At 50.1% G+C, this 22,499-nt stretch overlaps 1 protein-coding gene across 2 annotated transcripts in view; it reads right to left on the bottom strand.

The window, feature by feature from the left end:
• The window catches only part of LOC139250659 (G-rich sequence factor 1-like), a 29,175-nt gene extending 7,783 nt beyond the window's left edge, over positions 1–21,392 (bottom strand). The window contains exons 1-8 of one of the 2 annotated variants that reach the window (XM_070873036.1): positions 21,101–21,392; positions 18,247–18,400; positions 16,276–16,431; positions 13,397–13,540; positions 11,055–11,193; positions 8,795–8,973; positions 6,315–6,430; positions 3,994–4,129 (exon numbers count right to left, since the gene is read on the bottom strand). In XM_070873036.1, the coding sequence (XP_070729137.1) occupies positions 3,994–4,129; positions 6,315–6,430; positions 8,795–8,973; positions 11,055–11,193; positions 13,397–13,540; positions 16,276–16,431; positions 18,247–18,400; positions 21,101–21,298 (1,222 nt within the window). In that variant the 5' untranslated portion in view covers positions 21,299–21,392. The remainder of the gene's footprint in view (positions 1–3,993; positions 4,130–6,314; positions 6,431–8,794; positions 8,974–11,054; positions 11,194–13,396; positions 13,541–16,275; positions 16,432–18,246; positions 18,401–21,100) is intronic. The other variant, XM_070873045.1, reaches the window with a different exon arrangement.
• Positions 21,393–22,499: the final 1,107 nt, after the last annotated feature.

The following is a 22,499-nucleotide window of genomic DNA, read 5'->3' as shown; positions in this document are numbered from 1 at the left end:
TTTAAATTCCCCAGCTGCCGTGGTGGCATTTGAACTCACGTCTCCGGATCATTAGTCCGGGCCTCTGAATTACTGGTCCAGTAATATAACCACTGTGCTATCATACCGCTACGCGATGCTCCGACCATCAGCGTGTGGGGCACGTTCGATGGACTAGTTGGTCTTTTCCTACCCGCCAATTTTGTACGGGTTAATAATCAATATATAATAATAGATAATCGAGGTGTTCAAATTTATAAGGGGTTTTTGATAAGTAAATATGGAGAAACTGAGGCAGGAGGGTCGGTAACCAGAGGAACCCAGATTTAAGGCAATTGATAAAAGAACCAGAGGGGGAGATGAGGAGAACGTTTTTACGCAGCGAGTTGTTGTGATCAGGAATGCTCTGCCTGAAAGGGCGGTGGGAGCAGATTCAATAGTGACTTTCATAGAAACATAGAAAATAGGTGCAGGAGTAGGCCATTCGGCCCTTCGAGCCTGCACCACCATTCAATAAGATCATGGCTGATTATTCCTTCAGTACCCCTTTCCTGCTTTCTCTCCAGATATCTTGATCCCTTTAATCGTATGAATTGGCATCAATAACTCTCTGCGGCAGGGAATTCCACAGGTTAACAAGTGAAGTTGTTTCTCCTCATCTCAGTCCTAAATGGCCTGCCCCTTATCCTAAGACTGTGTCCCCTGGTTCTGGACTTCCCCAACAGCGGGAACATTCTTCTCGCATCTAACCTGTCCAGCCCCGTCAGAATCTTGTGTTTCTATGAGATCCCCTCTCATCCTTCTAAACTTCAATGTATAAAGGCCCAGTTGCTCTCCTCATATGTCAGTCCAGCCATCCCTGGAATCAGTCTGGTGAACCTTCGCTGCACTCCCTCAATAGCAAGAACATCCTTGCTCAGATTAGGAGACCAAAACTGAACACAATATTCCAGGTGAGGCCTCACCAAGGCCCTGTACAACTGCAGTAAGACTTCCCTGCTCCTATACTCAAATCCCCTTGCTATGAAGGCCAACATACCATTTGCCTTCTTCACCGCCTGCTGTACCTACATGCCAACTTTCAATGACTGATGAACCATGACACCCAGGTCTCGCTACACCTCCCCTTTTCTTAATCTGCCGCCATTCAGATAATATTCTGCCTTCCTGTTTTTGCCCCCAAAGTGGATAACCTCACATTTATCCACATTATACTGCATCTGCCATGTATTTGCCCACCGCCTAACCTGTCCAAGTTACCCTGCAGCCTCTTAGCGTCCTCCTCACAGCTCACACTGCCACCCAGTTTAGTGTCATCTGCAAACTTGGAGATATTACACTCAATTCCATCATCTAAATCATTAATATATATTGTAAAGAGCTGGGGTCCCAGCACTGAGCCCTGCAGCACTCCACTAATCACTGCCTGCCATTCTGAAAAGGACCCGTTTATCCCGACTCTACTTCCTGTCTGCCAACCAGTTCTCTATCCACGTCAGTACATTACCCCCAAATACCATATGCTTTGATTTTGCACACCAATCTCTTGTGTGGGACCTTATCAAAAGCCTTTTGAAAGTCCAAATACACCACATCCACTGGTTCTCCCTTGTCTACTCTACTAGTTATATCCTCAAAACATTCCAGAAGATTTGTCAAGCATGATTTCCCTTTCATAAATCCATGGTGACTTGGACCAATCCTATCACTGCTTTCCAAAGGCGTTGCTATTTCATCCTTAATGATTGATTCCAACATTGTCCCCACTACTGATGTCAGGCTAACCGGTCTATAATTACTCGTTTTCTCTCTCCCTCCTTTTTTTAAAAAGTGGTGTTACATTAGCTACCCTCCAGTCCATAGGAACTGATCCAGAGTCACCAATGCATCCACTATTTCTAGGGCCACGTCCTTAAGTACTCTGGGATGTAGACTATCAGGCTCTGGGGATTTATCGGCCTTCAATCCCATCAATTTCCCTAACACAATTTCCCGCCCATTAAGGATATCCTTCAGTTCCTCCTTCTCACTAGACCCTCGGTCCCCTAGATCAGCCGGAAGGTTATTTGTGTCTTCCTTTGTGAAGACAGAACCAAAGTATTTCTTCAATTGGTCTGCCATTTCTTTGTTCCCCATTATAAATTCACCTGAATCCGACTGCAAGGGACCTACGTTTGTCTTCACTAATCTTTTTCTCTTCACATATTTATAGAAGCTTTTGCAGTCAGTTTTTATGTTTCCGGCAAGCTTCCTCTCGTACTCTATTTTCCCCCTCTTAATTAAACCCTTTGTCCTCCTCTGCTGAATTCTAAATTTCTCCCAGTCCTCCAGTTTGCTGCTTTTTCTGGCTAATTTATATGCCTCTTCCTTGGATTTAACACTATCCTTAATTTCCCTTGTTAGCCACGGTTGAGCTACCTTCCCCGTTTTATTTTTACTCCAGACAGGATGTACAATTGTTGAAGTTCATCCATGTGATCTTTAAATGTTTGCCATTGCCTATCCACCGTCAACCCTTTAAGTATCCTCTGCCAGTCTATTCTAGCCAATTCACGCCTCATATCGTCGAAGTTACCTTTCCTTAAGTTCAGGACCTAGTTTCTGAATTAACTTTGTCACTCTCCATCTTAATAAAGAATTCTACCATATTATGGTCACTCTTCCCCAAGGGGCCTCGCACAACAAGATTGCTAATTAGTCCCTTCTCATTACACATCACCCAGTCTAGGATGGCCAACTCTCTAGTTGGCTCCTCAACATATTGGTCCAGAAAACCATCCCTAATACACTCCAGGAAATCCTCCTCCACCGCATTGCTACCAGTTAGGTTAGCCCAATCAATATGTAGATTAAAGTTGCAAATGATTACTGCTGTACCTTTATTGCACACATCCCTTATTTCTTGTTTGATGCTGTCCCCAACCTCACTACTACTGTTTGGTGGTCTGTATACAACTCCCACTAGCGTTTTCTGCCCTTTGGTATTCTGTAGCTCCACCCATACCGATTCACATCATCCAGGCTAATGTCCTTCCTTACAATTGCATTAATTTCCTCTTTAACCAGCAACGCCACCCCGCCTCCTTTTCCTTTGTCTATCCTTCCTAAATGCTGAATACCCTTGGATGTTGAGTTCCCAGCCTTGGTCACCCTGGAGCCATGTCTCCGTGATGCCAATCACAGCGTATCCATTAACTGCTATCTGCGCAGTTAATTCATCCACCTTATTCCGAATACTCCTCGCATTGAGGCACAGAGCCTTCAGACTTGTCTTTTTAACACACTTTGACCCTTTAGAATTTTGCTGTAAAGTGGCCCTTTTTGTTATTTGCCTTGGGTTTCTCTGCCCTCCACTTTTACTATTCTCCTTTCTATCTTTTGCTTCTGTCTCCATTTCATTTCCCTCTGTCTCCCTGCATTGGTTCCCATTCCCCTGTCATATTAGTTTCAAAAGGAGAATTGGATATCGACCTGAAAAGGAAACATTTGCGGGGCTGTGGGGAAAGAGCAGGGGGGGGGGGGGCGGGGGGGAGTGGGACTGATTGGATCGCTCTGTCACAGAGCCGGCACAGGCACGATGGGCCAGAATAAGGGTCGCCTATTTAAAACAGAGATGAGGAGAAATTTCTTCTCTCAGAGGGTTGTAAATCTGTGGAATTCGCTGCCTCAGAGAGCTGTGGAGGCTGAGATATTGAATACATTTAAGACAGAAATAGACAGTTTCTTAACCAATAAGGGAATAAGGGGTTATGGGGAGGGCGGGGAAGTGGACCCGAGTCCATAATCGGATCAGCCATGATCGTATTGAATGACGGAGCAAGCTTGAGGGGTCAAATGGCCTACTCCTGCTCTGATTTCTTATGTTATGTACAAACGGCCTCCTCCTGTGCTGAATGATTCTATATTGTGGATTTAATTTCATATCGGTATCACCAAGATCTGCTACGAGTGAATAGACATCGAATAAAACGCTTTAGCCCTGAAGTATTTGACAGGAATGAGTAAAGTGCTTACGCATGTGCGATTTATCTTTCGTCATGGCGGCGACGGCATCTTCATGGGTCGCGAAGTGTACGTCTGCCTCTCCAGTGGCCTTCCCATCAGGGCCATACTCCACGATGATCCTCACTGGCCTCACCGGCTGGAAGAACTGGATCAGAAACAGTTTCACAGCACCAGCGCCCGAGAGGCTTTTGAACATAACTCGCCCCGCACAAAACCAAGGAGTCGCTGTTCGGTTTATTGTACGTTATAAACAAAACAGGACACAAAGCGAACACTTTCGCAGCCTCTCTCTCTGCAGTTCCTTACTCCTGCAGGAGGCTTTAAATCATCAGCCTCTTCGTGGTGCAACCACTGCCATTTATTTCACTACATTACACACCACCTTATTAATCCTACACTATTACCATTCGAAGCACGCATATAAAATTAAAATGAAATTAGGTTGGAAGCAACACCCAGCGGGGAAAATTAACTTCTGTGCATTAACTTCTCTAACTGATCAGGAATCAGCCGTGGCTCAGTGGGCAGCTCTCTCGCCTCTCGAGTCAGAACGTCATGGGGTCAAGTCCCACTCCAGGGACACGAGCACAGAAATCCAGGTGGACACGCCCAATGCAGTGCTGAGGGAGCGCCGCGCTGTCGGAGGGGCAGTGCTGAGGGAGCGCCGCGCTGTCGGAGGGGCAGTGCTGAGGGAGCGCCGCGCTGTCGGAGGGGCAGTGCTGAGGGACCGCCGCGCTGTCGGAGGGGCAGTGCTGAGGGAGCGCCGCGCTGTCGGAGGGGCAGTGCTGAGGGAGCGCCGTGCTGTCGGAGGGGCCAACTTTCAGATGAGATGTTAAACCGAGGCACGGTCTGCTCTCTCGGGTGGACGCAAACCATCCCATGGCACTATTTTGAACAAGAGCAGGGACGTTCTCCCCAGTGTCTTGGGGCCAATATTTATCCCTCAATCAACATCTCTAAAATGCAGATATCTGGTCATGATCTAGCGCGACGGGCTGGGAAAGCAGTGTGGGCTCGCTCGGTTTTTCACTGCCCATTTTATGCTGTTTTGATTGTCTGTAAGTGACGTACAATTATGCCCACCCACATGTCATTAGTGCTACAGCGAAGCTCAACACAAGGGGTGCCTGGTATGTGCAGGTGGAGGGTTAAGTTTAAAACCCCCGGAAAGCCTGTGTGAACAATAAGGCAGGCGGGTGACCAGATCAGCAGCCGGCAAGAAAAGTTTGCGGTAGTGGTGGGTGTTCGAGACACCACTGGGCGGGGTGGGGTGCGGGGTGGGGTAGAAAGAGTAGGACTGAGCGGCCAGTAATCGCGAGGTGCAAACTTCTCGGGACTGCCTGAAATAGCTGGTGCGCTTAACAGGGTTTAAGCACCGCCTTCATAAATTGACGCTTATGACAACGGCCAATGGCTGCGCCATTCCTTCGGATATCAATCCAACAGGAAAAATTGCCCATGTTTGGAAATGGGTCATGCATTAAGGTAACTTACTGCCCGAGAGGGTGGTGGAGGCAGACTCAACCTGCGGTTTTCAAAAAGGAGTTGGATAAGTAAGCGAACTGAAAAAGATTTGCAGGGCTTTGGGGCAAGGGCGGGGGAGTGGGTCTGGCTGAAGTGCTCTTGTAGAGAGCCGGCACGGGCTCGACGGGCCGAATGGCCTCCTTCTGTGCTGTAACCGCTCTATGATTGTATATGAGCAGCTGCTCGGGATAAGCGGGGATCGTGTGAGTGGAGGATCACTGCCATCATCATCATAGGCAGTCCCTCGGAATTGAGGACGACTTGCTTCCACTCTTAACATGAGCTCTTTGGTCCAATACGAGAACCACAGTCCCTGTCACAGGTGGGACAGACAGTGGTTGAGGGAAGGGGAGGGCGGGACTGGTTTGCCGCACGCGCCTTCCGCTGCCTGCGCTTGATTTGTGCATGCTCTCGGCGACGAGACTCGAGGTGCTCAGCGCCCTCCCAGATGCATTTCCTCCGCTTAGGGCGGACTGGTCTTTGGCCAGGGACTCCCAGGTGTCGGGTGGGGATGTTGCACTTTATCAGGGAGGCTTTGAGGGTGTCCCTGTAACGTTTCCTCTGCCCACCATTGGCTCGTTTGCCGTGAAGGAGTTCCGAGTAGAGCGCTTGCTTTGGGAGTCTCGTGACGTGACTCCCTAAGCCAGCGCTCTACTTGGAGCACTGTACCACCCAGTTGACCACGTTACACAACGATCAACATTTTCACAGTGCACATCTGGACGGGAGTCTATGTTGCTCTCAGCCAATTGTGCGATGGGGCAAGTGTTAGAGATATATATATATATATATTTAAAAACACTTACTTTCACCACATCCTGTCCATTAACACGGAATGGGAGGCCCCTCATATGTACATTATGCACTTCAGATCTTTGAACACAGTGATTAGATTCCAAATCGTTTTTTGACAGCTGCACTGCTTTAAAAGAAATCACAATTCTGTTTAACAAAAACATCACCAATTGAACCGTAACATGAAAATGCCAAATATTTTGCAATTGTAGCTGGTTACACAACACAGAAATACCCATCACATCACATGTGCCATAACAGGGGTAGGAGTAGAGGCAATGTGTAAGCAATTAGGAAAGCAAATGGCATGTTAGCCTTTATAACAAAGGAATTGGAGTGTAAGAGTAAAGACGTCTTACTGCAATTATACAGGGCCCTGGTGAGACCACACCTGGAGTATTGTGTACAGTGTCGGTCTCTTTACCTAAGGAAGGATATACTTGCCATTGAGGGAGTGCAACCAAGGTTCACCAGGCTGATTCCTGGGATGGGGGATTGTCCTATGAGGAGAGATCGAGTAGACTAGGCCGATATTCTCTAGAGATTAGAAGAATGAGGTGATCTCATTGAAACATAGAAAATTCTCACAGGGCTTGACAGGGTAGATGCAGGGAGGATGTTTTCCCCGGGCTGGGGAGTCTAGAACCAGGGGTCACAGTCTCAGGATAAGGGGTCGGCCATTTAGGACTGAGATGAGGAGGAATTTCTTCACTCAGAGAGTGGTGAATCTTTGGAATTCTCTGCCCCAGAGGGCTGTGGAGGCTCCGTCTGGCTGAGATCGATAGATTTTTGGACTCTAGGGGAAACAATGGATATGGGGATCGGGCTGAAAAGTGGAACAGATGTGGAAGATCAGCCTTGATCTTATTGAATGATGGAGCAGGCTTAACGGGCCAAATGGCTGACTCCTGCTCCTAATTCTTATGCTCGTATATAAGTCAAAGATGGAACACCAAGAAAGGGAAAGTCTTCATACGGCGCTACAATCTCATTCTGACATTCCAAACTCATGCAGTTTGTTCAGTGAACCAGCAAAGCAAAACCAAATCTGGATTTAGACCCTGGGTATAATATGACACCAAGATAGAAGCACAAACATAGGAGCAGGAGGAGGCTATTCAGCCCCTCGAGCCTGCTCCGCCATTCAGTGAGATCATGGCTGATCTGTATCTTAACTCCATTCACCCGCCTTGGTTCCGTAACCCTCAATACTCTTGCCTAAGGCTCGAGGAGCTGTGTGGCCCATTCCTGCTCCGAATTCTTATGTTCTAATAAAAATGAAACACACTTGTAATGGAACGTGGGCAGACTTTCCCGATAGTTTTTTTTAAACTTTAAACACACCACGATTAGTTAATTCGTGCCAACATTGCTGTGTGTCTCACCGACAGTCCACACCTTACTGACCAACGGATCAAGAGCAGGATTAAAAAACCCGGGCTGAAGTTTAAAATATTAAGATCAACGGGCGTCAGGTCAAGGCTGCAATTGAATCTCAATGTTCAGATGGCAAGCTCTGCTTTTGCAGTTGATGAGCTTATCGGGATCCTATTGATTAAATCACTTGCTCCCGGTCACTAGAGCCCCTTATTTTTTCCCCCCCCGTTAGCTTACTAACATTTAACATTTCCGCTAAGCCGGTCTGGTCTGGAGGTCCCATGCAGTCTGCTCAATCACGTTACAATGGGAAAAAACGCACATGCGCTGTAATAGGGGCATTAACAACCAACGTTCCTGGTCTGGAAGTCCCATGCAGTCTCGTGGTAGCATAGTGGTTATGTCACTGGACCAGTAATCCAGAGGTCTGGACTAATTATCCAGAGACATGAGTTCATAGAAACATAGAAAATAGGTGCAGGAGGAGGCCATTTGGTCCTTCGAGCCTGCACCGCCATTCAATATGATCATGGCTGATCATTCAACCTCAGTACCCCACACCCCAGCATTCTCTCTACACCCCCTGATCCCTTTAGCCGTAAGGGCCACATCTAACTCCCTTTTGAATACATCCAAGTTCAAATCCTTCCACGGGAATTTAAATTCACTTGATTAAATAAGAATCTGGAATAAAAAGCTAGCATCAGTAATGGTGACCATGAAATTGTCGGGTTGCCGTAAAAACCCATCTGGTTCACGAATGCCCTTCGGGGAAGGAAATCTGCTGCCCTTACCTGGTCTGGCCTATGTGACTCCAAACCCACAATATAGTTGAATCTTAACTGCCCCTCTGAAATGGCGGCTCACCACCACCTCAATGGGCGATTAGAGATGGGCAATAAATGCCAGCCTTTTCCAGCGACGCCCACTTCCTTGGATTGAATTTTTTTTTTTAAATTCGGCACCCTGAAAAGCATTAGCAGGACCAATGCCGCTCACCGGCAGAAGAAACCGCGCGCACACGTGAAAATCTGAACGGGCCGCGTAGCTACTTAAAGGGACCGCGCGCCCGAGGAAAAAAAAAATTAGAGGGAACATCGTTAACATCCCTTACCATTCTGAATTCTTTCTTCTCTCTCTGCTATGTCCCCGTTATCACTGTTGCTGTTGGCTACGTTACAGCTTTCAGCATCAGTTACAATCTCCTGTGCCGTGGGACATTGAGGCAGCTTCTTCGAGGGGCGGATGTACAAGCGGAGATCGTTCTTGGTGCTCCGGAATATTTCAATGTACCTAACCCAAAAAAAAAAACACAGATCACAGAGTCAGTGAAGCTCACAATATGCTGACATCGGCTTGGCTTGTAATATCATCTACAGTCACCACTATTTGCTGTACAGTTACTTTCGTTTGATGTCACCTTTACTGGCAAACCTTCTGTCTACCTGTCCTTGACACGTCTGCGATATACTCTGAATGAAATCAAGCTCTGAGCAGTGCAAGGTCAGAGGGATTTGGAGGTACAGGTCCACGGGACATTAAAGGCAGCACCTCAGGGTGTTTAAAAAAAATAATTGAATAAAATTCTAGGTCTTATCTCAGGAGGTATAGGATATAAAAGCCAAGCGGTACTGATGAACCTGGACCTCAATAGGTTAGAGCGTTGTGAGAGCAGTATTGGGCTCCACACTGTAGGAAGGATATGGAGGCTTCAGAGATGACACTGCGCCGATTCACTAAGATGCTGACTTGTATGAGGAAAGAAAAGACTTGAAAAACCGGCTTGCCTGTTGTCAGAACCACCTAGATTACTGGGTGATATGACAGAAGTGTTTCAGTTTATTAAAGGATAGGTCAGAGTAAAGAAAGACTTGCAATTCTATAGCGCCTTTCACGACCACCGGATGTCTCAAAGCATTTTACAGCCAATGAAGTCACTGTTGTAATGCGGGAAACGCGGCAGCCAATTGGCGCACAGCAAGTTCCCAAAAGGTTATGGGTTCAAGTCCCACTCCAGAGACTTGAACACAAAAATCTAGGTTGACACTCCCAGTGCAGCACTGACGGAGCGCCGCACTGTCAGAGGGGCAGTGCTGAGGGAGTGCCGCACTGTCGGAGGGGCGGTACTGAGGGAGTGCCGCACTGTCGGAGGGGCGGTGCTGAGGGAGTGCCGCACTGTCGGAGGGGCGGTACTGAGGGAGTGCCGCACTGTCGGAGGGGCGGTACTGAGGGAATGCAGCACTGTCAGAGGGGCGGTGCTGAGGGAGTGCCGTACTGTCGGAGGGGCAGTACTGAGGGAGCGCCGCACTGTCGGAGGGGCAGTACTGAGGGAGCGCCGCACGATCGGAGGAGCACTACTGAGGGAGTGCCGCACTGTCGGAGGGGCACTACTGAGGGAGCGCCGTACGATCGGAGGGACAGTACTGAGGGAGCGCCGCACTGTCGGAGGGGCAGTACTGAGGGAGCGCCGCACTGTCGGAGGGACAGTACTGAGGGAGTGCCGCACTGTCGGAGGGACAGTACTGAGGGAGCGCCGCACTGTCGGAGGGACAGTACTGAGGGAGCGCCGCACTGTCGGAGGGGCAGCACTGAGGGAGTGCCGCACTGTCGGAGGGACAGTACTGAGGGAGCGCCGCACTGTCGGAGGGACAGTACTGAGGGAGCGCTGCACTGTCGGAGGGACAGTACTGAGGGAGCGCCGCACTGTCGGAGGGACAGTACTGAGGGAGCGCCGCACTGTCGGAGGGGCAGTACTGAGGGAGCGCCGCACTGTCGGAGGGGCTGTACTGAGGGAGAGCTGCACTGTTGGAGGGACAGTGCTGAGGGAGCGCCGCACTGTCGGAGGGACAGTACTGAGGGAGCGCCGCACTGTCGGAGGGGCAGTATTGAAGGAATGTTGCACTGTCGGAGGGTCAGTATTGAGGGAGCGCCGCGCCGTCTGACGGATGAGATGCAAAACAGAGGTCCTGTCTGCTCTCTCAGGTGGATGTAAATGATCCCATTGCTTTATTTCAAAGAGCAACAGGGGGAGTTCTCCCCGGTGTCCTGGGCCAATATTTATCCCTCAATCAACATCACGAAAACAATTATCCAGTCATTATCACATTGCTGTTTGTGGGAGCTTGCTGAGCACAAATTGGCCTCCGTGTTTCCAACATTACAACAGTGACTACACGCCAAAAAGGTCCTTCATTGGGTGTAAAGCACTTTGGGACATCCTGAGGTTGTGAAAGACACTATAGAAATGCAAGTCTCACTTTCTTTACCAGAAAGACGACTTCAGAACAAAAAAACCCAGGTAATTTGTTGTAATAACGCCGTAACAGGAAAAGATTCTATCTAAAGTGCAGCTCCACATTTAACCAAGTACGTACCGGGACCCAATCATTTCTCGGTCTTTGGTCAGGGCCTGCTCTGCGATCTCCTGACTCGCAAACTGGACAAAAGCGTCCCCTGTGTTTCTGCCCCGGTGATCCCTTGTTATAGTCACGCCGTCTTCTACAATCTGCAGCCCTGCAGTGAAGGACAAGAACATGAGAATTAGGAGGAGTCGGCCCCTCGAGCCTGCTCCGCCATTCAATAAGATCATGGCTGATCTTCAACCTCAACTCCCCTTTCCCGCCCGATCCCCATGTCCCTCAATTCCCGAGAGTCCAAAAATCTATCGATCTCAGCCTTGAATATACTCAACGATTCTATCCAGTGAGGCAGAGAATTCCAAAGATTCACCACCCTCTGAGTGAAGAAATTCCTCCTCATCTCAGTCCTAAATGGCCGACCCCTTATCCTGAGACTGTGACCCCTGGTTCTAGACTCCCCAGCCCGGGGGAAACATCCTCCCTGCATCTACCCTGCCAATCCCCCTCAGAATATTCAGAAAGAAAAATGCCCTTCAATATCACCAGTCGATAGCAAGATGTGACACAAAGTGTAAACTGTTGAATGGTGGATGCAAAAAAAGATTATAATGCCCTTTCGCCTGGGGAACCTGCCCAAACTGAGGGTTTTGAAGAGCTCGTCATTCTGCTGACTGTAAGGGACCCAAGTGACTCTCAAGCCGCTTCCTAGTGGGAACACGGCCAACAACACACAACGACCTATAATGCAACTAAAGTGGCACTGGATTCCTGAGCGCATACTCAGGTGTCCATGAGGATAGCGGGTTCTCACAGGTGCACTTGAGGATGTGTACCGAGACTGAGCCAGACTGTGCTGCTGGGAATAGCAGAGGGTGCTTTAATCTGCATCTAACCCATAATACGCACAATTGGAGACTTTGGCCAACGACAATGCCAGGTGCCAAAAGTGGAAAAGCATTCTCCCGCACGTGATAAACCCAACATTAATTGGGCCGAAGGTACAGAAAGACAAACGGGATGTCTCTGTATGGTACAATAAATGTGCCGTTTAAAATACTATAATGCATCATCATTCAGAGACAGACGCTCGAAATCGAGGAAGACTTGCTTCCACTCTAAAAGTGAGTTCTCGGGTGACTGTACAGTCCAATACGGGAATTACAGTCTCTGTCACAGGTGGGACAGACAGTGGTTGAGGGAAAGGGTGGGTGGGACTGGTTTGCCGCACGCTCCTTCCGCTGCCTGCGCTTGGTTTCTGCATGCTCTCGGCGACGAGACTCGAGGTGCTCAGCGCCCTCCCGGATGCTCTTCCTTCACTTAGGGCGGTCTTTGGCCAGGGACTCCCAGGTGTTGGTGGGGATGTTGCATTTTTTCAGGGAGGCTTTGAGGGTGTCCCTGTAACATTTCCTCTGCCCACCTGGGACTCGCTTGCCGTGTAGGAGTTCTGAGTAGAGCGCTTTGCTTTGGGAATCTCGTGTCAGGCAATACCATAATTAACCCCAATAGCTCGTGCCTTTTTTGCAAAGGCACATCTAGTGAACACTGAGTAATGCGAGGCTCAATACGAATTGTCCAGCTGCTTAATGTCAGGCCAACTGAGAAAATATAGGTCAGCATTTACGAACAGGCTCACTTATTTCAATCAATACAACTCGGTCTTCACATCATAATGTGCGACGAGAATGCTGCACTCCCGCAGATAACGCAGTGAATGTTCTTACTTAAACAGAATAACTTCCCCTTGGTCTCCTGTCTCTCGGCTAGGCTCATCTGCCCTTGCACTTTCTGTTCAAAAGCCTCAACCCTCGCCCCCCTCTTTTATCCCTCTCTTCAGACGAGAAACGAAAAGGGGCTCCAACACACAATCTGGGTGTGAGGAGCTTCTTGATTTTAAAAAACTTGAGAGAATACACGTTTTTTTTTAACAACACACATTAAAGTAATTATTTTTGAGGGGGTGGGAGGGAGGGAGGAAATGGCCATTAACATCGAAAACAACACTTCACAATGCCGATGGTGCAGTAGTCAAGAATAATTTTACACAAAAGCAAAATCAAGAAATGACAAGTTATAATGACCTGGAATGCGCTGCCTGAAAGGGTGGTGGAAGCAGATTTAAGAGTGACTTTCAAAATTGGATAAATACTCGATGGGGGAGCAATGTGCGGGGCTGTGGGGAAAGGGGGGGGTGGGACTGATTGGATCGCTCGGTCACAGAGCCGGCACAGGCTCGATGGGCCCAATGGGATCCTCCTGTGCCGTGTGATTCAACAACGGGGAGGGGGGTCTGCAAGGGGTTTGGAACCTAAAGAACGAAGGCCGCGAACGTCAAGGGCACGTAGAAAACGTCAACGAACCGTCGAAGAATCGACTGATTTCCTCCGTGGTGCAGGTGAATGGCAGCCCTCGGAGACGCACCATGCTCCCGTCTGTCAGCTCCTTCTCCCCGGAGTGGAGGCGCTTCAGCAGGGTCTCCACGTCACTGCTGCTCAATTCGAACACTAGGCCAATGGAGAAAAAAAACCTTCAGTTATTTTACTTTTTTTCCCATGCGCGTGTTACACTTAAAAATAAAAATCCACACAAATAACTTCCTCCTGTCTGCGAGCTTTCTATTTCCCTCTCAAACATTTCTCCCCTTTTATCGGTTTTTTTTTCTGTCGCCCCGAAAATAGGAGAACAATACAGAGACAAGCCTGTTCACCGCTTTGCCTGCAGCCACACAGCCGAGATAGGGAACTCGGGAGGAAACCAAGGGTGTGGAAAAGACTTGCACTGCCGTAGCGCCTTTCACAAGCAGCGGACGTCGCAATGTGCTTTACAGCAAATACTTTTGAAATGTAGTCACTGTTGTAAACGCAGCAGCCAATTTGCGCACAGCAAGCTCCCACAAACAGCAATGTGATAATACCTCAGGTAATCTGTTTTTAATCATGTTGATTGAGGGATAACTATTGGCCCCGGGGAGAACTCCCCTGCTCTTCTTCAAAATAGTGCCATGGGATCTTTTACAACCACCTGAGGGGGCAGACAGGGCCTCGGCTTAACGTTTCATCCGAAAGACGGAGGAGGAAATAAAATTAAGACGGTATCGTGTTAAAGCAACACACCTTAGTGCTTAGCTATCCACATTAACTCTGCAGTCATTATTTAATACTTATTTTTATTAAAGATAGTGTCTTGAGTCACACGCTATTTCGGAATGGGGACAATCACTATCTCTGGTACTGACACAGTAAGGAGGACACTGGCAGAAATGTTTATTGGGAGATTTCTGGGGGGCGAGGGGGGAACGGACGGAGTTTGGGATGGGACACTCAAAGTTTGAATAGACTTGGGAATTAAAGTATATACTTTGTAACATCCGAGGCCTTTTTCAGATGACGATGAAGTCACGTTGATGTGAGAATTGGGCTGTCGTTAAAACTGAAACCTGTTATAGCGAATTCACAGCACATTCGGCCCAACTGGTTCATGCCGGTCTTTATGCTCCACACCAGTCTCCTCCCACCAATGGTCCCTCTAATTATTTGGGGCCCGCTTGTTCCCTTAAAGGATACGCAGTTTTTTCTTTTCAAAAGCGGACTCACCAACTAGGGGAGGCCTGCAGATAGCTGCAGTTAATGGGGACTATCGCCTCCCACCCCATCAACACAGCTCTCTATTTCTCTCCCCCTTGTGTTTATCCAGCTTCCCCTTAAATGCCACGGTTCTATGACTAGTTCTCCCTTTTTGATAATTGAAAAGTACACAGAAATATAGAAAGTAGGTGCAGGAGTCGGCTATTCGGCCCTTCGAGCCTGCACCACCATTCAATGAGTTCATGGCTGATCATTCACCTCAGTACCGCTTTCTCTCCATACCCCTTGATCCCTTTAGCCGTGAGAACTAGCTATCAAACCTCACCTCTATCATGGAAGGATTTGAGCATATACTGTGTGTGCGCGCACACATTTGTTTTTGTGTGTATATCTGGGTGTGTGTACATCTGTCTGTGTTTGTGTGTGTGTGTGTGTGTGTGTGTGTGTGTGTGTGTGTGTGTGTGTGTGTACACACGTTTGTATCTCTGTCTTTTCACTTTCACCTTTTCCTCCCTCCCTCCCACTCGGCTGCCCGCTGATTGTAAAGAAGTCTGCAGACCAGAACGTTCCCAGGCTTCTAGATTCAGGGTTGTGTGCGTGCGCACGCTAGGCCCATGCAGCAGAGCTGGTCTCCAATCGTCCTGGCTCCCCTTGCCACTGGACCAAGACCTAGCTCTGTCAAGTTCGTGTGGTAGCTGGTGTGCAATGGGCACCCCACATCGATACTATTTGCCTCAACCCCTCCCTGTGGCAGCGAGTTCCACATTCTCACCACTCTCTGGGTAAAGAAGTTTCTCCTGAATTCCCCATTGGATTTATTAGTGACTGTCGTATATTGACGGCCCCTAGTTCTGGTCTGCCCCACAAGTGGGAGCATCTTCTCTATGTCTACCCTATCGAACCCGTTCATAATTTTAAAGGCCTCTATCAGGTCACCCCTCAGCCTTCACCTGTCCAGCCTTTCCCGATAGTTACAATCTCTCAGTTCTGTTGGCATTCCATTACTGGCCATACAAGAGCATTCTTGTACTGGGACCAGGTAATGATGTAAAATCAAAGAACGGTTACAGCACGAAAGGTCGTCATTCGGCCCGTGCCGGCTCTCTGCAAGAGCACCTCAGCCAGTCCGACTCCCCACACGCCCTTTCCCTGTAGCCCTGCATTTTTTTTTCTCCTTCAGGTACTTATCGAATTCCGGTTTTGAAATCACTAATGTTAAGTCAGCAGTTTAACAGAGGGGAGATGTGGAGAATTTCTTTAGGCAGTAAGATATTTTGATCGGGAACGCGCTGCCTGAAAGGGCGATGGAATCAGATTCAATGGTAACTTTCAAAAGGGGATTGGTTAAATAGTTGACAAGGAAATATTTGCAGGAATGTGGGGAAAGAGCAGGGGGAGCGAGACTGATTGGATCGCTCTGTCACAGAAGCACGATGGGCCAAAGGGCCGACTCCTGTGCCGCGAGAGAAGGGCAGGCTTCATAAACAGGAGCCGCAGGATTTGCGGGGGTGGGGGGGGTTTCAGGGTCACTGCCCGTAGGATTGGGGGGGTTCAGGGTCACTGCCCGCAGGATTGGGGGGGTTCAGGGTCACTGCCCGCAGGATTGGGGGGAGTTCAGTCACTGCCCGTAGTATTGGGGGGCTTAGTTACTGTACCTTCGATGTAGCGTTGCCCCATGTACTTTCTGTCCTTCTCCAGGGCTTTCTTCACATTCTCTGCCGACTGCAGTTCTATAATCGCTTCCCCACTGGGCTTGCCTCCTCGGGTGCACAGGAAGTGAACCCCTTTAATACCATTCACAACGCCGCAATCTAACACAGGCAATAGAAAAAGGACAAATGTGAATGAAAACACAGCCCCACTCCAAGTGACACTGCATCAGATCCAGCAGGCCAGGAGATCTTCACTAAACTATCTCCGTCGAGCAAAGTGGATTCAACACACACACAGACACACAATACTTATATAAATGTACGTGTAGGCGTATTATTAATGACTGGTTGGGAGCAACATGACAGTTCTTTAGCAGGTTATGCCGATAGGGTTAGATGAAGTAGGGTGGGTGGGAGCAAAAATGGGCCAGTTGCTGACAACCACTTGGGAACCTGTGGAAATCTCTACCACAGAAAGTTGTTGAGGCCAATTCACTAAATATATTCAAAAAGGAGTTAGATGAAGTCCTTACTACTCGGGGGATCAAGGGGTATGGCGAGAAAGCAGGAATGGGGTACTGAAGTTGCATGTTTAGCCATGAACTCATTGAATGGCGGTGCAGGCTAGAAGGGCCGAATGGCCTACTCCTGCACCTATTTTCTATGTTTCTATGTTTCTAACCCTCGGGACCGAAGCCGTTCCGGATTCCGCGCTTTCCCGGACTTTGGAACGCTATTCTGACATCATGAATCCGAAAACACCTGAGCCCAGGTATGGGTATTTCCAGATTTCAGAAAGCGGGGGGTGGGGTGGGGGTTGCTCGCAGAGGTGGTGTTCGGGCGGGCCCCGTCGCGGAGGTGGAGTGCGTTGGAGCGGGGCCCCGTCGCGGAGGTGGTGTTCGGGCGGGGCCAGCGCGGAGGTGGTGTTCGGGCGGGCCCCGTCGCGGAGGTGGAGTGCGTTGGGGCGGGGCCCCGTCGCGGAGGTGGAGTGCGTTGGGGTGGGGGCCCCGTCGCGGAGGTGGAGTGCGTTGGGGCGGGGCCCCATCGCGGAGGTGGTGTCGGGGCGGGGCCAGCGCGGAGGTGGTATTCGGGCGGGGCCAGCGCGGAGGTGGTGTCCGGGTGAGCCCTGTGGCGGAGGTGGTGTTCGGGCGGGGCCCCGTCGCGGAGGTGGCGTTGTGATAGAGGCCCTGTCGCGGAGGTGGTGTTGGGGCGGGGCCCTGTCACGGAGGTGGTGTTCGGGTGGGCCCGTCGCGGAGGTGGCGTTGGGGCGGGGTCCCGTCGCGGAGGTGGTGCTCGGGCGCACTGGTGAGGAGGCCCCGAGGCAAGGGCAGCGGCGGGACCTCAAGGTCAGCGGGTCCGGATTACGGAGCACTTTACGGATTTTGGATGACCCTGCCACCGATCGGCCCGGAGTCTGGACGCTGCACCTGCATTTATATAGCGCCTTTAACGTCGTAAAACATCTCAAGATGCTTCCCAGGAGCAATTATCAAACAAAAATTAACTCCGAGCCAAAAAAAGAGATAATAGGACAGGTTAAGGACGTTTTAAACAGCGTCTTAAAGGAGAAAAGAGAGGTAGAGAGGCGGAGAGGTTTAGGGAGGGAGTCCCAGAGCTTGGGGCCCAGGCAACAGAAGGCACGGCCACCGATGGTGGAGCGATTATAATCAGGGATGCTGAAGAGGCCAAAATTGGAGGCGCGCAGAGATCTTGGAGGGTTGTGGGGCTGGAAGAGATTACAGAGATAGGGAGGGGCGAGGGGCCATGGAGGGATTGGAACACGAGGATGAGTATGTTAAAACTGGTGAATTGGGCTGTCAGTGAGCAGAGGGAATGCTCTCTCACACCGCCACACGGCATTGCAACACAAAGCGCAAAGTGCGCTGCTCCAGAACTTCTCTTCCTAACCAGCTGTCTCCCGGGGGCGGGGGAAGTAAACTGTGAAGCACGGCTAGATTTTAGAAAATACCTTACCCGAGAAAAACTCCAACACGTCTTCGGCAGAGCAGGACCATGGCAGACCCCGCGCCCTCACAACGAACACCACGCTGCCCTCCATTCCTAATGGAGTTGGGTCATAGTCAGGTAGTGAGGGATAATTCTCCTCTTGAAAAGGTTGGTGGGTCTCCTACGAGGGGGAAAAAACAAGACTCCAATTAACACAGCAAATCGAGCTTCTCAAACTGGGGATGGGTTTTTATTCATTCACAGGATGTGGGCGTCGCTGGCAAGGCCGGCATTTATTGCCCATCCCTAATTGCCCCTTGAGAAGGTGGTGGTGAGCCGCCTTCTTGAACCGCTGCAGTCCGTGTGGTGAAGGTGCTCCCACAGTGCTGTTAGGGAGGGAGTTCCAGGATTGTGACCCAGCGACGATGAAGGAACGGCCGATATATTTCCAAGTCAGGATGGTGTGTGACTGGGAGGGGAACGTGGAGGTGGTGGTGTTCCCATGGGCCTGCTGCCCTTGTCCTTCTAGGTGATAGAGGTCACGGGTTTGGGAGATGCTGCCGAAGAAGCCTTGGCGAGTTGCTGCAGTGCATCTTGTAGTGTCTAAAGTACCAAGTGCATTTCAAAACTGCTTGCTGCCCCAGAGCCATGATCTTATTGAATGGCGGAGCAGGCTCGTGGGGCTGTATGGCCTACCCCTGCTTCGAATTCTTATTTGCCCATTTTTGAAGGGCAGGGTACATTTTCAGTGCTGCTAAGGCTCTTGAAGGTTGTGGTCACAGTTCAGTCATGTCTGAAATATCACACATCCCAGTCATTTCGTTTTGAACAACCTCCCAATTAGATTAACACAAGTGAAACGGAACTGTGCTCACAATAGACAGCTCTGTAAGGAATAAATTGTACTCTCTGGGGAAAATACCACGGGGAAGATGATGACAAGGGAGTCGGAGACTAGCGTGTTAGGGTGATGGAGGTGAGGGGGCACAAGGGATTTGCAGAGGGGGTAGGATTTTAAATTCAATCTGTCCGGGGGAACTGGGAGTCAGAATCCACGAGGACCACGTGATGGTTAAACAGGGCGCCAATGCAGAACAGGAGGCAGGGCGCAGGCACGTGGATGATTTGGAGATTAGGAAGAGTGGACTTCAGGGGGCTGGTCGGGTGGGCGCTGGAGAAATCCAGTCTGGTTTGGGCAGAGGTGGAACTAAGGGAGGGGCGGAAGTGGGCAATATGGTGGAGGTAGCTATAAGCAACCTCAACATCATAGGCAGTCCCTCGGAATCGAGGAAGGCTTGCTTCCACTCTTAACATGAGTCCTTAGGTGGCTGAACAGTCCCTGTCACAGGTGGGACAGATAGTCGTTGAGGGAAGGGGAGGGTGGGACTGGTTTGCCGCACGCTCCTTCCGCTGCCTGCGCTTGGTTTCTGCATGCTCTCGGCGACGAGAATCGAGGAGCTCAGCGCCCTCCCGGATGCACTTCCTCCACTTAGGGCGGTCTTTGGCCAGGGACTCCCAGGTGTCAGTGGGAACGGTGCACTGGTGATGTCAAACACGTTGGGCTTATTTCTGGATTAAAGAGAAGGCCAAGTCTATAGAACAACTCTGCGAGAGATGGGCCTACTCTCCAACTGGACCAACCCAAAGGCTTAGACAGTTAAACTGCACGTGAATTTGCTTCATCAATCCCGAGTTTGATTTGGATCACCGCTCACATTTCTTCATTTTCCATTCCGTGTATTCCATGTTAGGCAAATTAGATGCATGTTTTTAATGATTGCAGGGCTCAGTATGGAAGGTCAGCCAATGACGATCAGTAAGTTGGCATCGGAGGAATACAGCTGACCTACATTGGCTCCCGGTCCAGCAATGCCTCCATTTTAAAGTTCTCATCCTTGTTTTCAAATCCCTCCCACGGCCCCTCGCCCCTCCCTATCTCTGTAATCTCCTCGAGCTCCATAAACCACCCAACCCCCGGCCCAAGATTTCTGTGCTCCTCTAAGTCTGCCCTCTTGAGCAACCCCGACTTCCATCGCTCCATCGGTGGCCGTGCCTTCTGTTGCCTGGGCCCCAAGCTCTGTCACTACCTCCTCAAACCTCTCCGCCTCGCCTTCTTTAAGATGCTCCTAAAACCTACCTCTTTGACCCAAGCCTGTCCTAATATCGCCTTGTGCAGCTCGGTGTCAAATGCTGTTTGATAATCGCTCTTATGAAGCACCTTTGAACATTTTACGACATATAAATTCAAGTGGTTATATAACCAGTATACATTATGCTACAGATATATACATACATATTATATATAGGGCTTATACATTACATTTAATATATACTGAACAGTATAGTTTGTGAAATGATGGCATATTTATATAAATTATATATTAACAGAATATATTTTATAAACTGTGTATACATTATACAGGTATCTATATGTATTTGTACAAATTTAAAACACATTTATGAATTTAAATGATTGTAAAATGCATTTATAAGGATTTAAAATACATTTATAAGAATTTAAAACATATTTATAAGGATTTAAAATGCATTTATAAGGATTTAAAACGCATTTATAAGAATTTAAAACATATTTATAAGGATTTAAAATGCATTTATAAGGATTTAAAATGCATTTATAAGGATTTAAAATACATTTATAAGAATTTAAAACATATTTATAAGGATTTAAAATGCATTTATAAGGATTTAAAACGCATTTATAAGGATTTAAAACACATTTATAAGGATTTAAAACACATTTATAAGGATTTAAAACGCATTTATAAGGATGCAGGTGAATTGCTGAGGATGAAAGCCGGTATTTGTTTCCCGGAGTGTTTATGAACTCAGCCTGTCCCCGCCCCGGGCCTTTCCTTCTCACCTGATGCGAGCTGCGGCACTGCAGCCCGGGCGGCCCCGAACTCCAGGCCGAGGCCCCGCTCCGGGCCTGCGGCTCGCTACCCGCCGCCGCCGCGGGGAAGGCGGGCCTGAAGCGTGCGGCCAACGAGTGAGTGCGGGCCTGGGCCCGGGACAGGGCGCGGAGACTGAGGGAGACGCCGAGCCGGCAACTGACGGCCATGGAGACCGGAGCGGAGCTCGGAGCAGACCGCGGAGCGCCGGCACCCACTGCTCGTCCCGACACGGCGCGGCGCGGCAGGCGGCCTCCAGAGACAGCGCCCCGGGCTACAGGACACACACTGTACTGCAGCCGGCCTCCAGAGACAGCGCCCCGGGCCACAGGACACACACTGTACTGCAGCCGGCCTCCAGAGACAGCGCCACCGGGGTACAGGACACACACTGTACTGCAGCCGGCCTCCAGAGACAGCGCCCCGGGCCACAGGACACACACTGTACTGCAGCCGGCCTCCAGAGACAGCGCCACCGGGGTACAGGACACACACTGTACTGCAGCCGGCCTCCAGAGACAGCGCCCCCGGGCTACAGGAGACACACTGTACTGCAGGCGGTCCGGCCTCCAGACAGCGCCACCGGGGTACAGGACACACACTGTACTGCAGCCGGCCTCCCGGGACAGCGCCCCGGGCTACAGGAGACACACTGTACTGCAGGCGGTCCGGCCTCCCGGGACAGCGCCCCCGGGGTACAGGACACACACTGTACTGCAGGCAGTCCGGCCTCCCGGGACAGCGCCCCCGGGGTACAGGACACACACTGTACTGCAGGCAGTCCGGCCTCCCGGGACAGCGCCCCCGCGGTACAGGACACACACTGTACTGCAGCCAGCCTCCAGAGACAGCGCCCCCTGGCCGCCCCTGCTGGTGATGCAGGTTTCCCATTGCGCTCCTGCTCCTGGGATTGTGGAGATTCCCTGATTGCACCAACTTAGACCCACTGACATTACAAAGCAAGCGGGAGTCCCATGAGTTGCCCCCTTGCCTCAGTCACAAGGTTAAATGATTAATTACTAAAGTATGGGTGTAGGGGTAGCACCTGTGACCAGTGGACTTGTCATGCTCTTCGGAGCGGTTCCTCTGCCTTGGTCCCCACCTGGCATCCAACTCTCACCTGTGGCTCCAGGTAGCTGTAGCATGCACAGCGGCCACACCCCGGTTAACTGCTTCGACAGGCCGGCTAAACCAGATGAGGGTAGCCGTTGGGTATTATCCCTCGGTGACTTTCGGGACCTGCTCGCCCCGGCATGTGAAGTCTGTTGCGGTGGATCGGGCGGAGGAGATCAAGTCTGATCCAACGGCCGTGAAGGTGGAACAGCAATGCACTGTGGAGTGTACAGGGCATGGCAGAGCACGAACGACGTC

Source organism: Pristiophorus japonicus, chromosome 2 (genome assembly GCF_044704955.1).
Source record: "Pristiophorus japonicus isolate sPriJap1 chromosome 2, sPriJap1.hap1, whole genome shotgun sequence".
Classification (NCBI taxonomy): domain Eukaryota; kingdom Metazoa; phylum Chordata; class Chondrichthyes; family Pristiophoridae; genus Pristiophorus; species Pristiophorus japonicus.
Note: the sequence above shows the minus strand (reverse complement) of the source record. Positions and strands in the feature narration are given on the sequence as shown.